The 15,598-nt window shown below is 40.7% G+C and overlaps 2 protein-coding genes across 6 annotated transcripts; one reads left to right on the top strand and one right to left on the bottom strand.

Annotated features, from left to right (window-relative positions):
- Nucleotides 1-180: 180 nt before the first annotated feature.
- On the bottom strand, nucleotides 181-2,399 carry ubl5 (ubiquitin like 5). 5 transcript variants are annotated; one of them, XM_066659679.1, is made up of 5 exons: nucleotides 1,789-2,092; nucleotides 1,609-1,679; nucleotides 1,302-1,385; nucleotides 936-973; nucleotides 181-400 (listed from the first exon to the last, which is right to left on the bottom strand). In XM_066659679.1, exons 2-5 carry the CDS (start codon nucleotides 1,662-1,664, stop codon nucleotides 357-359), a joined length of 222 nt encoding a protein of 73 aa, XP_066515776.1. In that variant the 5' UTR covers nucleotides 1,665-1,679; nucleotides 1,789-2,092; the 3' UTR covers nucleotides 181-356. The 5 variants fall into 5 exon arrangements, with proteins under 5 accessions (XP_066515776.1, XP_066515777.1, XP_066515775.1 ...); XM_066659680.1 differs by having other exon boundaries at nucleotides 1,830-2,092; XM_066659678.1 differs by having other exon boundaries at nucleotides 1,837-2,092.
- Nucleotides 2,400-3,006: 607 nt separating this feature from the next.
- pin1 (peptidylprolyl cis/trans isomerase, NIMA-interacting 1) lies at nucleotides 3,007-7,483 on the top strand. The gene is made up of 4 exons (XM_066659675.1): nucleotides 3,007-3,177; nucleotides 4,306-4,500; nucleotides 5,321-5,431; nucleotides 6,955-7,483. Exons 1-4 carry the CDS (start codon nucleotides 3,120-3,122, stop codon nucleotides 7,062-7,064), a joined length of 474 nt encoding a protein of 157 aa, XP_066515772.1. The 5' UTR covers nucleotides 3,007-3,119; the 3' UTR covers nucleotides 7,065-7,483.
- The last annotated feature ends 8,115 nt before the right edge of the window (nucleotides 7,484-15,598 follow it).

Genomic DNA, 15,598 nt, shown 5'->3' with positions numbered 1-15,598 from the left:
CGTCCGGTGTCGTAGGGGGAGATTTTAACATTACGCCCCGTAACTCAGCTCCAAGAGGCAGGAGGACACTCAGCAAGGGGGAGAGGGGAAATAAGAAATGGGACTGAGCAACATACTCACCATCCCCATATTTACCACTCACACACTGAATCATGGGAAATGCTGAAGGAAACTGAGGAGATTCATGTTTATTTTATTAGTGCTTAAGTGAACAAATGCAAAGGATTAATGTACATAAATATTTTTATTTCCAAATATCAAAACAAACTTCGAATTAACAAAAACATACTGATTAATTCCTGCTCTAATGAACAATGCTTGTGTATTTGGTAAAGTGTGTGTGTGATTGCCGCCCTCTACTGGTAGTAAAGTTCCAGGTTCATCCCATCATGGATCTCATCTGATCATCAGAAATTAAGGACAATGACTGTCCTGGGAAGGTTTTATTCAGATTTATTAGATTGCTGGGAGCGTCTGATGGAATTCAGCCACACAATCACTGGTGAGGGTCTGATGTTGTAGAATTAACTCTGGTTCCCAAATCATCCCAAACTTGGATGTAGCTCCATCACTCCAGAGAACACTGCTCCACTGGGGAGATTTATACCACTCTGGCTGACACTTGGCATTAGCCTTTATGAGTGTAGGCTCATGTGCAGCTGAACCCCATTTTATTGGTCAATGAACTGAGCCATTGGACACAAGTTAAAAAGCACTGGTTTAAAATGGAGACCCCATCCACACGGACGTGTTTATTTTTACACACGAGAATCGTTGTCTCTGTTCTCGTGTGGACATCAGTGAAGGTATTATTTTCAGAAAAGCTGACATCACACAGATTTTGGAGATATTTTAAAAACAGAGAGAGGAAAATCTATTTTTAAAAATAAACTGATCTGTGTGGATGGGTTTGAGTTCACAGTCAGGAAGGATACAGTCTCCAAGTGTTACATGGTCCTTGAATATGGTGTACCTGTCCAGAGGAACACAGAGAGAGAGAGAGAGAGAGAGAGAGAGAGAGATTGATTCAGTAAGATAGCAGTAAAGGAAAAAACTAAAATGGGAAATATGTTAAAAAAGTGTAATGTCGTGGAGGTGAAACAGTGAACAGCACCCCCTTGTGAAGCAGCTCCTAAATGAGTTTGTGAGAGAGTGAGTGAATGATTAAGAGGGTGAGTGAGAATTTGAGTGAGTGAGCAACATGGATATTCAGTGAGGTGTTTCACATCTAAGACCTTTAATGAACACACAACCACATACTCTACTACCTATAATAATAATGACTGAAAATTAAAACTCACCATTTCTTGAGGACAATTTTGTCCCATCGTGTTCCAGTCTGAGCTGCTATCAGCTTCTTCAGGTCTCCTATTGTGTCCTCAGAGCTGAACACGCACACGATTAAGGTCCACACAGACACAGATACACACACACACTTTTGGATCAGTGGTGTAATGTACATATAGACACTGTCTGGGTAAGACACCCACCCACACACACACACACACACACACACTTATAAAAACGAATCACTGGACATTGCCAGGCAGGGGGCTTTAAAAAGTGACTACTCTGAAGTGTGTGTGGAGTATGTTTTTTAAAGGATACTTGCACTTGACCCTGACTTTTTTGCCCAGTCGGTCGTTACACACCACCTCGATCATCTCCGCACCTTAAACCTGTAACACACACACACACACACACACACACAAACATTCATTTACCAACATAACTCACACACACATGCACATTTAAACAACACACATAATACACAAATAACACACACACACGTTAGAACAATGTGAGGAGATATGAACACAGTACTAAACCGTGTACCGCACACAGGAGGACCGAGGCTCTACGGAAAGAGTAGAGGAGCAGTCTCTACTCTGGGAAGGTTTAACACCACATGGTGGAACATTGCTGTAAGCATCTGATGGTGTTCCGCCTTCAGAAAACCACGAGTGAGGGTCAGGGACCGGTGTTTGTGACTAGTTCCGATCACACACACCACTCTAAGTCATCTTAAAAGACCTGGACGGAGCTCCATCTCTCCAGAGAACACGGTTCCCCTGTTCCACAGCGCAGTGATGGGGGTCTTCACTCTCCTCTAACACACGCAGGCCGGTGGGCATGAGACCACAGGCTCACGTGCGCGTTAAGCTCGGCTCCGTAAAGCAGGGTTAATTCGGACATAAATCTCTGCGTAAACATGTTTTAAAAATAAATCTTAATGAAATACAACTTTACCAAAATCAGCCACTTCGCCCCGAGAATCAGCAACACGACCAACGCAGATCAGCTGCACGACACAAACATCAGCCAATCAGAATCAAGGAAACCTGACTGATTTCATTAAGCGACCAATTAAATTAGAGATCTGCGCAAAATAGGGTGGGACTCTATGTCAACATTGTGAGGTCTCTACCGGAAGTATTATAAAAGTTCAAAGAAAATAAAATAGAAAAACTTCTTATTTTAATCGTTTTCATTAGAATTTTATACATGACCTTTAATAACCTGACGTGTTTTTTTCTAAAGAGTACATTTATTTATTTGTTCGTTTTATTTATAAAAAATATCATTTTTATTATTATTATTTACACGTAGCATCGTTTTATATTCACTAAAAAAAACAGCTTTTGTTGTTTAAATCTGTTTAGCTCAATCTTTTTATTCATTAAATTATCAATTATTTCTGTTTGTCTTTCAATGTTTACTAACATGTCAATGTATATTTTTTATTTTGGATTATTTAATTTAATTTATTCTTTGTGTATTTCTCTGATTGCAAATAAAACAGCGCACCGATGTTTAAAAAACTTCTACTGTAAGAGTAATTTTCTTTTATCCATTTTTTAAAATCACGCATATTTCATATATCTTGTTAACATTAACAATGTAGCACCCCTTGACGGCTGAGAGCAGGACCGGAAGAGAGCCACTGTTTTATCGTCCCCTGGCGGCAGAGAGCGGGACATGCAGTGAGCCAATATTTTATCGCCCCCTTGCGGCGGAGAGGGGGACCTGCAGAGAGTGGCAGTATCGTATGAATTTAGCGCTGTGCGGCTAAAGCTTACTCTGCGGTGTTCATTTTATAATTTTGTATTTGTGTGAAAATGTGTGATGATGATAAGTTACCAGCCGGGTGGGAGAAGCGGATGAGCCGCAGTTCGGGTAAAAACCAGCGTTTAAAAACTCTAAGAAATGGGCAGAAATGTCCCAGAGAGAGGGGTGTAACGAACTGCGGAGAATTAGCGCCGCGCTCCGTTCAGCTCCAGCTGCAGTTCTATCTACGTTTTACTCTTTTAATGGCTCTAAAATCCTCATGTCGCTGAGTTCAGTGCTCTTTGAGGTTTGTGGAGTTTCTGCTGAAAGTCTGAGCTACAAGAATATGCGCAAATATAAACTAGGCGCAGAAAAAGCAGAGTTAGCTTAATATTGGAATTCTCCCTTCCACCTTAAATAGCGCTGCAGTGTCGCTCTGGCGCCAGAGACTAGCTGCAGCATTTAAGGTGGAAGGGGACAGTGGGAAATTCAGATAGTGAAGTTAGCGCTGATGTTTGTTCTCAATTAATCGTTCTGATAACCAGTTCAGGTTGAAGACACCTTGCTCTGCTCATTTCATGATTTGTTAATTACTAATTAATTCATTTCAATTAAGTTTTTGCTTAGTCTTTAAATCTAACATTTTGTCATTTTATTTTGACTTTTTTTTTTACCCTATTTCAATCTGTTTTCATGATCCATACTTATTAATCTCCATTTTGCCAAACCTTTTAGCGTTTAATAAAATATGTAAATTGAATAAATGTATAGATATTCAACATTCAGCAAAAACAAACATTATTGCTGTTGTTTTTTTTTTAATATCCATTATCTTCCACTGAAGCTGTTTGTTTGAACGTGTTGATGGTGCTATTGATTTGTTATATGGTTATATTTTCTGTATGGATCAACATAACCCTTTGTTCCACGCACTACACAAGGGAATCGTGGTTAATTGTAGCCCGTCACAGCTTGTGGACACGCTGACGTGCACACTTCCAGAATCTCAGCTGTGTCCTGCAGATCTGCAGAGCTGTGCCTCAGTAAACGCTGACTGGCGCTGATCTGGTAGCCAGGGTCAGGAGACTCAAACATAACTTGAACAAAGCTAGGACAGCTAGCTCTGACAGAGTTAACCAGTGCCCCCTAGTGCTTATCTGACACCTGTCTGAAAGACTGCGTATGAAGAGATGTTTTATGTGGACCTTTACAGAAGTACACACCACCCTTAACATTCTCTCTCTCTCTCATTTTCAGGTAGGGTTTACTACTTTAACCACATCACGAATGCGAGTCAATGGGAGCGTCCGACAGGTGAGGCCGGCTCGGGGGCTGTGGATAAAGTCCGCTGCTCTCACCTGCTGGTCAAACACAATCAGTCGCGCAGACCTTCATCCTGGAGAGAGGAGAACATCACACGCAGCAAAGAAGAGGCTCTGCAACTCATTCAGAGTAAGGGTGGGGTGCCTGTACTCTGTACACCTCTAGAGGGCAGCGTTTCTGCTCAGTTTAGGCCAGTGAAGGAACCACAAATGTCGATTTTCCACTGCAAGGGTCTGGCTCTAATCGAATCGACTCTGCATGACTTGGCTTGTCGTTTTCCACTGGCAGACTCCCCCGGTGACATTGCAAAACCCTGTCTTTAACAGGAATCGCTGGCTTTTCAAAAACTACAACAACGGCAGCGGAAAATTAGGCGCTGTTTACTCATCGTTTACTCATGTATTCGCATGTTGTTTTTATTTTTTGGGCTGAACATGGCTCCACGCTCAGTTCTCACAGATCAGTTACTGGTTGCACGTTCAGCGTTCACTGGAAATTTTCGTCAGCCACCGAACTATGGAGCATATAAACCTCTTCAAATCACCTGAAGATAAAGTTACAAGATGCCACTGTGAGAAGAAGAGAGTTTGTGCTGGATTTGAATTAGCTCTGTATTTCGTTGTAATTGACATGGCTCTGGCCAATCAGTGCTCTGCAGAGTTTACACCTCACCATTTAGTAACTACTCTGTACAGAGGGAGCTGGGACTGAAAACCTACACAGTTCCAGGGACCAGATTTGGCCAGTGGAAAAGCAAAAGAGCTGTGCCGAATCGAGTAGAGTCTTGTAGTTTTATGCAGTGGAAAAGAGCCAAAAGACTACTACAGGTGTCTAAATGCTACCACAGCTTTAGGAGATAGGAGGCAGCTCTAGAGCATAAAAGACACAGGTGATCAACAGGTTTGAAATGCTGTGATTCAACTGTGTGTGTATGTGTGTGTTTGTACAGAGTATATAGAACAAATAAAGTCAGGTGAGGAGGATTTTGAGACGTTGGCGTCTCGGTTCAGTGACTGCAGCTCAGCACGTAATGGAGGAGACCTCGGCATGTTCGGCAGAGGTAAAACGCATGCTACAGTTCTCTGTAAAATACCACAACACCCTGCATTTCATTACTGTACTGTATACTATTCTTCAAGTCCAAAATTAAGGAGACACCCATACAGGTGCTGGTCATAAAATTAGAATATTAGAGTGTGGCACCAGGTGTTTTCAATATTGAACCTAATTCTTATTTTCTGAGATACTGAATTTGGGGTTTTCATTAGTTGTCACTTATAATCATCAAATTAACAGAAAGAAACGCTTGAAATATATCAGCTTGTGTATAATGAATGAATATAATATACAAGTTTCACTTTTTGAATGGAATTATTGAAATAAATCAATTATTCGTGATATTCTAATTTTATGACCAGCACCTCTATATTTATTAAAAAAAAAAAAAAAAAAAAAGTGATCCAATTTTAGACACTAGATTTAAGTTAAGAGCAATGTTTCCCCCTGCCCCACAGTAAATTGTATCACCATTGTTTATATAGGTGTTTCTTTTTGGGATTAAGCTCCCTACAGTGCATTAGAGCACTCTACAGTGGAGTAGTCTAAAGTAAGATATGGCGCGCTACAGTGGAGCAGTCTACAGTAAGATACGGCGCTCTACAGTGGAGTAGTCTACAGTAAGATATGGCGCTCTACAGTGGAGTAGTCTACAGTAAGATACGGCGCTCTACAATAAAGACAGATCCCTGAACCTGCTGCAGTGACTTTAAGACACTGCTGTTTTTCCATCTGCAGATTCAGGGTGCTTTCCTGCAAAACAAACATGTACTCACTAAGATTTCATCAGCTCACACTGATTTTCAGCAATGAGAGCTACTCCAAAGAGCAACCAAACCCAGAGACCGCTCCATGTTTCACACCCTTGCATTTTGAAGATATTCTCTGACTGTGCTGCTGTATGGTGAGGCAGTAAATTTGCCATAGAGTTTACCACACCAACAGCAAAATATTCCAGTGGGTGTCTTGTGATACACAGCCATTAAAAAATGGGAACCCCTGCCTTAAAATTAATTACACTCCAACACAGTACAGCACAATGCCCTCTCAGAAAAAAAGTTATGGTAGAGGTCTGTTATTGTCACCAAAAGTGCAATGTAAATGTATCTTTAAAGGTACAGCAGTGGTGTTAAAGTCCAGTTGTGTTCCCTAAAGGTTCAGTGCATTCTCTTCTCCAGAAGGAGAGGGGGATATCTGTAATATTTCATTATACATCTGTGGAGAATAATTGAACACAATAAAAGTCCTGGAGATGAAACGGGGTGTGTGAGAGAGTGTATAGAGCCTGCAGTTCATACAGTCTCATACAGCATGGTATATGCTACTATTATGTATGTGTAAATGTGTTTGTGAAGTGATTCTGTTTTGTTTTGGGGCTGAAGAACTGCATTCCAGTGTGTGTTTGTTTATATAAATATACTGAGAATAACTACCTTAAACACTGGAGAAATGCAGAAATGTGAAAAGTCAAATTTGTTCTGCAGTTAACTTTACTTTAATTTGATGTGAGTTTGTTCTTTGTTCCAGGTCAGATGCAGAAGCCTTTTGAAGAAGCATCTTTTGCTCTGAAAATCGGAGACATGAGTGGCCCAGTGTTCACCGACTCCGGCGTCCACATTATCCTCCGCACAGGATAATCCCTCTCTTTCCCTCTTTTATTCATTCCTCTGTCTTCTCCTTAATATTCTTCTGCTCATATAACAGTCCCTGGACTCAACATCAAACACAAAAACTCCATTCTGACTTAAACATTCATAAAGACATGATAGAAATTTTGAAATTTTCCTGAAATGCCTTTAAAGCAATGTTGCCTCGCAGATGGGCCATTTGTCTAGGGTCCAAAACATTTAGACACTTGCTTGTATGGTAAAATGAACATCTACATCGGCCTCTTGCTTGATGATGTCATTTCTTACTTAGAAAATAATGACATCATCTGCCAGTGCCAAGGTGGTGTCTTTCCTTCATCTGACATTATGACATCATTCATTTGTACCATTAACTTCATCATTAAAACCTCAGAATGAAAATGAATGACCAATAAAGACAATAAATGTTGAAGCCATCTCTGTGTGGTTTATATAACTGTAATCTAAAACCGTAATACAACCTGTGGTCATCAATACTTTCCCTTTCATCATCTCAACATAGACACAAAATATGGAGGGTTTAATGACAGTGCCATAAACTGGATATTCATTTCCTGAAATCTTAACTCCAGGGTTTTATCAAAACGAACATGAATTTCAAGTTGATCAGCTCAGGTCAGAAAACGTTTGGGAGGGTAAGTAAAATGCTGATATTTCACAGTGGCGCAGCAGGTAGTGTCTCTGTCACAGCTCCAGGGTCCTGGAGGTTTTGGGTTCGAGTCCTGCTCCAGGTGACTGTCTGTGAGGAGTGTGGTGTTTTCTCCCTGTGTCTGCGTGGGGTTCCTCCGGGTGGTCCAGTTTCCTTCTACGGTCCAAAAAACACCTTGGAATGATGACTCAAAAGTGTCTGTAGGTGTGACTGTGTGTTCCCACCTTGCACCCAGTGATTCCTGGTAGGTCCTTAAATGGATAAGGGTTACAGAGAATGAATATTATTGTGTTTACAGCAACACGAAAAGCTTCAGTCTGTTACGAGCAGAAATGGGCCAAGAACCTCCACTTTGATAATGACTGAAATATTTAAAACCATTTCCACTAAAACAAAACAGGAAAATATACGGCTATTTGTTTATCTATGGCCCATGCAGTAAATAAAATTATTAAGGAATCTGGAGGACTTTTGGTGCATTAAAGGACCCAAGCCTGAGCTAAATAACTGACCTCTCAGCCCTCAGACAGCACTGCATCAGGAATCATAATTTATTAATTATAAATATAACCACATGGAAGTCAGGTTTTTTTGACAAACCTAATATCAAACACAATCAGATGTAATTACCTCTACAAGTGATATTTCCACTATATGGCATCAATTTCTATAGGCTCAGAGGTATGTGGGATGGGTCATAAAAAGTGGAGCTGTGTTGTGGCCAATATTTCAAACCTTTCTTTTAAGTAATGAACAAAGCTAGATTAGCTCTGGAAAATAATAAGAGGATCATCCACACTAATCTAAAATAAGTCTTTTATGGTTTGAGGTCTTGTCAAAGGTCAAAAGCCTCTGATGGCTTCTTTTATGCTCAGATGTACACATGACATCATATTCTGCCTTTATGATGTCTTCTGTCTTTTTCGGGGACGCCCATGCCCTCTGAAGAACAAACTGATCTTCTGTCCCATCGAGTCACCAACAAATTAGATTTGAACTTCCGTGTCTTCAGTCACTAAATATCTTTGTGTGGCTGTGAAATATAATGCTAGCATTGCGAAGAGGTAAATGCTTAAATCACTACAATCACATTTTTATTTAAAATATCTTATGAAATATAAACAGAATAGATACTGCTCATTTACATCATGGTGTAAGATTGGGATACTTTCATTCCTGTCTGTAATATTCTCAGTACTCCAGAGTGTTTCTGTAATATTCTCTACGCTCCAGAGTTTTTCTGTAATATTCTCATTGCTCCAGAGTCTTTCTGTAATATTCTCTATGCTCCAGTGTCTCTCTTTAATATTCTCTGTGCTCCAGAGTCTTTCTGTAATATTCTCTGTGCTCCAGAGTCTTTCTGTAATATTCTCTGCGCTTCAGAGTCTCTCTGTAATATTCTCTATGCTCCAGTGTCTCTCTGTAATATTCTCTGTGCTCCAGAGTCTCTCTGTAATATTATCTGTGCTCCAGAGTCTTTCTGTAATATTCTCTGTGCTCCAGAGTCTGTAATATTCTCAGTGCTCCAGAGTCTCTCTGTAATATTCTCTGTGCTCCAGTCTTTCTGTAATATTCTCTGTGCTCCAGAGTCTCTCTGTAATATTCTCTGCGCTTCAGAGTCTCTCTGTAATATTCTCTATGCTCCAGTGTCTCTCTGTAATATTCTCTGTGCTCCAGAGTCTCTCTGTAATATTATCTGTGCTCCAGAGTCTTTCTGTAATATTCTCTGTGCTCCAGAGTCTGTAATATTCTCAGTGCTCCAGAGTCCCTCTGTAATATTCTCTGCGCTCCAGAGTCTTTCTGTAATATTTTCTGTGCTTCAGAGTCTTTGTGTAATATTCTCAATGCACGAGAGTCTTTCTGTAATATTCTGTGTGCTCCCGAGTCTCTCTGTAATATTCTCTGTGCTCCAGAGTCTCTCTCTAATATTCTCTGCGCTCCAGAGTCTTTCTGTAATATTATCTGCGCTCCAGAGTCTTTCTGTAATATTCTCTGCGCTCCAAAGCCTCTCTATAATCTTTTCTGCGCTCCAGAGTCTTTCTGTGATATTCTCTGCGCTCCAGAGTTTTTCTGTAATATTCTCTGCGCTCCACAGTCTTTCTGTAAAATTCTCTGTGCTTCAGGCTTTCTGTAATATTCTCTGTGCCACAGAGTCTTTCTGTAATATTCTTTATGCTCCAGAGTCTTTCTGTAATATTCTCATTGCTCCAGAGTCTTTCTGTAATATTCTCTATGCTCCAGTGTCTCTCTTTAATATTCTCTGTGCTCCAGAGTCTTTCTGTAATATTCTCTGTGCTCCAGAGTCTTTCTGTAATATTCTCTGCGCTTCAGAGTCTCTCTGTAATATTCTCTATGCTCCAGTGTCTCTCTGAAATATTCTCTGTGCTCCAGAGTCTCTCTGTAATATTATCTGTGCTCCAGAGTCTTTCTGTAATATTCTCTGTGCTCCAGAGTCTGTAATATTCTCAGTGCTCCAGAGTCTCTCTGTAATATTCTCTGTGCTCCAGAGTCTGTAATATTCTCAGTGCTCCAGAGTCTCTCTGTAATATTCTCTATGCTCCAGTGTCTCTCTGTAATATTCTCTGTGCTCCAGAGTCTCTCTGTAATATTATCTGTGCTCCAGAGTCTTTCTGTAATATTCTCTGTGCTCCAGAGTCTGTAATATTCTCAGTGCTCCAGAGTCCCTCTGTAATATTCTCTGCGCTCCAGAGTCTTTCTGTAATATTTTCTGTGCTTCAGAGTCTTTGTGTAATATTCTCAATGCACGAGAGTCTTTCTGTAATATTCTGTGTGCTCCCGAGTCTCTCTGTAATATTCTCTGTGCTCCAGAGTCTCTCTCTAATATTCTCTGTGCTCCAGAGTCTTTCTGTAATATTATCTGCGCTCCAGAGTCTTTCTGTAATATATTCTCTGCGCTCCAAAGCCTCTCTATAATCTTTTCTGCGCTCCAGAGTCTTTCTGTGATATTCTCTGCGCTCCAGAGTTTTTCTGTAATATTCTCTGCGCTCCACAGTCTTTCTGTAAAATTCTCTGTGCTTCAGGCTTTCTGTAATATTCTCTGCGCTCCAGAGTCTTTCTGTAATATTTTCTGTGCTTCAGAGTCTTTGTGTAATATTCTCAATGCACGAGAGTCTTTCTGTAATATTCTGTGTGCTCCCGAGTCTCTCTGTAATATTCTCTGTGCTCCAGAGTCTCTCTCTAATATTCTCTGCGCTCCAGAGTCTTTCTGTAATATTATCTGCGCTCCAGAGTCTTTCTGTAATATTCTCTGCGCTCCAAAGCCTCTCTATAATCTTTTCTGCGCTCCAGAGTCTTTCTGTGATATTCTCTGCGCTCCAGAGTTTTTCTGTAATATTCTCTGCGCTCCACAGTCTTTCTGTAAAATTCTCTGTGCTTCAGGCTTTCTGTAATATTCTCTGTGCCACAGAGTCTTTCTGTAATATTCTTTATGCTCCAGAGTCTTTCTGTAATATTCTCATTGCTCCAGAGTCTTTCTGTAATATTCTCTATGCTCCAGTGTCTCTCTTTAATATTCTCTGTGCTCCAGAGTCTTTCTGTAATATTCTCTGTGCTCCAGAGTCTTTCTGTAATATTCTCTGCGCTTCAGAGTCTCTCTGTAATATTCTCTATGCTCCAGTGTCTCTCTGAAATATTCTCTGTGCTCCAGAGTCTCTCTGTAATATTATCTGTGCTCCAGAGTCTTTCTGTAATATTCTCTGTGCTCCAGAGTCTGTAATATTCTCAGTGCTCCAGAGTCTCTCTGTAATATTCTCTGTGCTCCAGAGTCTGTAATATTCTCAGTGCTCCAGAGTCTCTCTGTAATATTCTCTATGCTCCAGTGTCTCTCTGTAATATTCTCTGTGCTCCAGAGTCTCTCTGTAATATTATCTGTGCTCCAGAGTCTTTCTGTAATATTCTCTGTGCTCCAGAGTCTGTAATATTCTCAGTGCTCCAGAGTCCCTCTGTAATATTCTCTGCGCTCCAGAGTCTTTCTGTAATATTTTCTGTGCTTCAGAGTCTTTGTGTAATATTCTCAATGCACGAGAGTCTTTCTGTAATATTCTGTGTGCTCCCGAGTCTCTCTGTAATATTCTCTGTGCTCCAGAGTCTCTCTCTAATATTCTCTGTGCTCCAGAGTCTTTCTGTAATATTATCTGCGCTCCAGAGTCTTTCTGTAAAATTCTCTGTGCTTCAGGCTTTCTGTAATATTCTCTGTGCCACAGAGTCTTTCTGTAATATTCTTTATGCTCCAGAGTCTTTCTGTAATATTCTCATTGCTCCAGAGTCTTTCTGTAATATTCTCTATGCTCCAGTGTCTCTCTTTAATATTCTCTGTGCTCCAGAGTCTTTCTGTAATATTCTCTGTGCTCCAGAGTCTTTCTGTAATATTCTCTGCGCTTCAGAGTCTCTCTGTAATATTCTCTATGCTCCAGTGTCTCTCTGAAATATTCTCTGTGCTCCAGAGTCTCTCTGTAATATTATCTGTGCTCCAGAGTCTCTCTGTAATATTATCTGTGCTCCAGAGTCTTTCTGTAATATTCTCTGTGCTCCAGAGTCTGTAATATTCTCAGTGCTCCAGAGTCTCTCTGTAATATTCTCTGTGCTCCAGAGTCTGTAATATTCTCAGTGCTCCAGAGTCTCTCTGTAATATTCTCTATGCTCCAGTGTCTCTCTGTAATATTCTCTGTGCTCCAGAGTCTCTCTGTAATATTATCTGTGCTCCAGAGTCTTTCTGTAATATTCTCTGTGCTCCAGAGTCTCTCTCTAATATTCTATGCGCTCCAGAGTCTTTCTGTAATATTATCTGCGCTCCAGAGTCTTTCTGTAATATTCTCTGCGCTCCAAAGCCTCTCTATAATCTTTTCTGCGCTCCAGAGTCTTTCTGTGATATTCTCTGCGCTCCAGAGTTTTTCTGTAATATTCTCTGCGCTCCACAGTCTTTCTGTAAAATTCTCTGTGCTTCAGGCTTTCTGTAATATTCTCTGTGCCACAGAGTCTTTCTGTAATATTCTCATTACTCCAGAGTCTTTCTGTAATATTCTCTATGCTCCAGTGTCTCTCTTTAATATTCTCTGTGCTCCAGAGTCTTTCTGTAATATTCTCTGTGCTCCAGAGTCTTTCTGTAATATTCTCTGCGCTTCAGAGTCTCTCTGTAATATTCTCTATGCTCCAGTGTCTCTCTGAAATATTCTCTGTGCTCCAGAGTCTCTCTGTAATATTATCTGTGCTCCAGAGTCTTTCTGTAATATTCTCTGTGCTCCAGAGTCTGTAATATTCTCAGTGCTCCAGAGTCTCTCTGTAATATTCTCTGTGCTCCAGAGTCTGTAATATTCTCAGTGCTCCAGAGTCTCTCTGTAATATTCTCTATGCTCCAGTGTCTCTCTGTAATATTCTCTGTGCCCCGGAGTCTTTCTGTAATATTCTCTGAGCTCCAGAGTCTTTCTGTAATATTCTCTGTGCTCCACAGTCTTTCTGTAATATTCTCTGTGCTCCAGTCTTTCTGTAATATTCTCTGTGCCACACAGTCTTTCTGTAAAATTCTTTATGCTCCACAGTCTTTCTGTAATATTCTCTGCGCTCCAGAATCTTTCTGTAATATTCTCTGTGCTCCAGTCTTTCTGTAATATTCTCTGTGCCACAGACTCTCTCTGTAATATTCTCTGTGCTCCAGTCTTTCTGTAATATTCTCTGTGCCCCGGAGTCTGTCTGTGATATTCTCTGCGCTCCAGAGTCTTTCTGTAATATTCTCTGCGCTCCACAGTCTTTCTGTAAAATTCTCTGTGCTTCAGGCTTTCCGTAATAGTCTCTGTGCCACAGAGTCTTTCTGTAATATTCTTTGTGCTCCAGAGTCTTTCTTTAATATTCTCTGTGCTACAGAGTCTTTCTGTAATATTCTCTGTGCCCCGGAGTCTTTCTGTAATATTCTCTGAGCTCCAGAGTCTTTCTGTAATATTCTCTGTGCTCCACAGTCTTTCTGTAATATTCTCTGTGCTCCAGTCTTTCTGTAATATTCTCTGTGCCCTGGAGTCTTTCTGCAATATTCTCTGCGCTCCACAGTTTTTCTGTAATATTCTCTGCGCTCCAGAGTCTTTCTGTAATATTCTCTGTGCCCTGGAGTCTTTCTGCAATATTCTCTGCACTCCAGAGTTTTTCTGTAATATTCTCTGCGCTCCAGAGTCTTTGTGTAATATTCTCAATGCACGAGAGTCTTTCTGTAATATTCTCTGTGCTCCAGAGTCTGTCTGTGATATTCTCTGTGCCACAGACTCTCTCTGTAATATTCTCTGTGCTCCAGTCTTTCTGTAATATTCTCTGTGCCCCGGAGTCTGTCTGTGATATTCTCTGCGCTCCAGAGTTTTTCTGTAATATTCTCTGCGCTCCACAGTCTTTCTGTAAAACTCTTTGTGCTTCAGGCTTTCTGTAATAGTCTCTGTGCCACAGAGTCTGTCTGTAATATTCTTTGTGCTCCAGAGTCTTTCTGTAATATTCTCTGTGCTCCAATCTTTCTGTAATATTCTCTGTGCCACAGAGTCTTTCTGTATTATTCTCTGTGCTCCAGAGTCTTTCTGAAATATTCTCTGTGCTCCAGAGTTTCTGTAATATTCTCTGTGCTCCAGTCTTTCTGTAATATTCTCTGTGCCACACAGTCTTTCTGTAAAATTCTTTATGCTCCAGAGTCTTTCTGTAATATTCTCTGTGCTCCAGAATCTTTCTGTAATATTCTCTGTGCTCCAGTCTTTCTGTAATATTCTCTGTGCCACAGACTCTCTCTGTAATATTCTCTGTGCCCCGGAGTCTGTCTGTGATATTCTCTGCGCTCCAGAGTCTTTCTGTAATATTCTCTGCGCTCCACAGTCTTTCTGTAAAATTCTCTGTGCTTCAGGCTTTCCGTAATAGTCTCTGTGCCACAGAGTCTTTCTGTAATATTCTTTGTGCTCTAGAGTCTTTCTTTAATTTTCTCTGTGCTCCAGAGTCTTTCTGTAATATTCTCTGTGCCCCGGAGTCTTTCTGTAATATTCTCTGAGCTCCAGAGTCTTTCTGTAATATTCTCTGTGCTCCAGAGTCTTTCTGTAATATTCTCTGTGCTCCAGTCTTTCTGTAATATTCTCTGTGCCCTGGAGTCTTTCTGCAATATTCTCTGCGCTCCACAGTTTTTCTGTAATATTCTCTGCGCTCCAGAGTCTTTCTGTAATATTCTCTGTGCCCTGGAGTCTTTCTGCAATATTCTCTGCACTCCAGAGTTTTCTGTAATATTCTCTGCGCTCCAGAGTCTTTGTGTAATATTCTCAATGCACGAGAGTCTTTCTGTAATATTCTCTGTGCCCCAGAGTCTGTCTGTGATATTCTCTGTGCCACAGACTCTCTCTGTAATATTCTCTGTGCTCCAGTCTTTCTGTAATATTCTCTGTGCCCCAGAGTCTGTCTGTGATATTCTCTGCGCTCCAGAGTTTTTCTGTAATATTCTCTGCGCTCCACAGTCTTTCTGTAAAATTCTCTGTGCTTCAGGCTTTCTGTAATAGTCTCTGTGCCACAGAGTCTGTCTGTAATATTCTTTGTGCTCCAGAGTCTTTCTGTAATATTCTCTGTGCTCCAGTCTTTCTGTAAAATTCTCTGTGCCCTGGAGTCTTTCTGCAATATTCTCTGCGCTCCACAGTTTTTCTGTAATATTCTCTGTGCTTCAGAGTCTTTCTGTAATATTCTCTGTGCCCTGGAGTCTTTCTGCAATATTCTCTGCGCTCCAGAGTTTTTCTGTAATATTCTCTGTGCCCATGAGTCTTTCTGTAATAATCTCTGTGCCCCAGAGTCTTTCTATAATAGTCTCTGTGCTCCAGAGTCTTTCTGTAATATTCTCAGTGCTCCAGAGTCTTTCTGT

The sequence above is a fragment of the Hoplias malabaricus genome, chromosome 2 (assembly GCF_029633855.1).
Source record: "Hoplias malabaricus isolate fHopMal1 chromosome 2, fHopMal1.hap1, whole genome shotgun sequence".
Lineage (NCBI taxonomy): Eukaryota > Metazoa > Chordata > Actinopteri > Characiformes > Erythrinidae > Hoplias > Hoplias malabaricus.
Note: the sequence above shows the minus strand (reverse complement) of the source record. Positions and strands in the feature narration are given on the sequence as shown.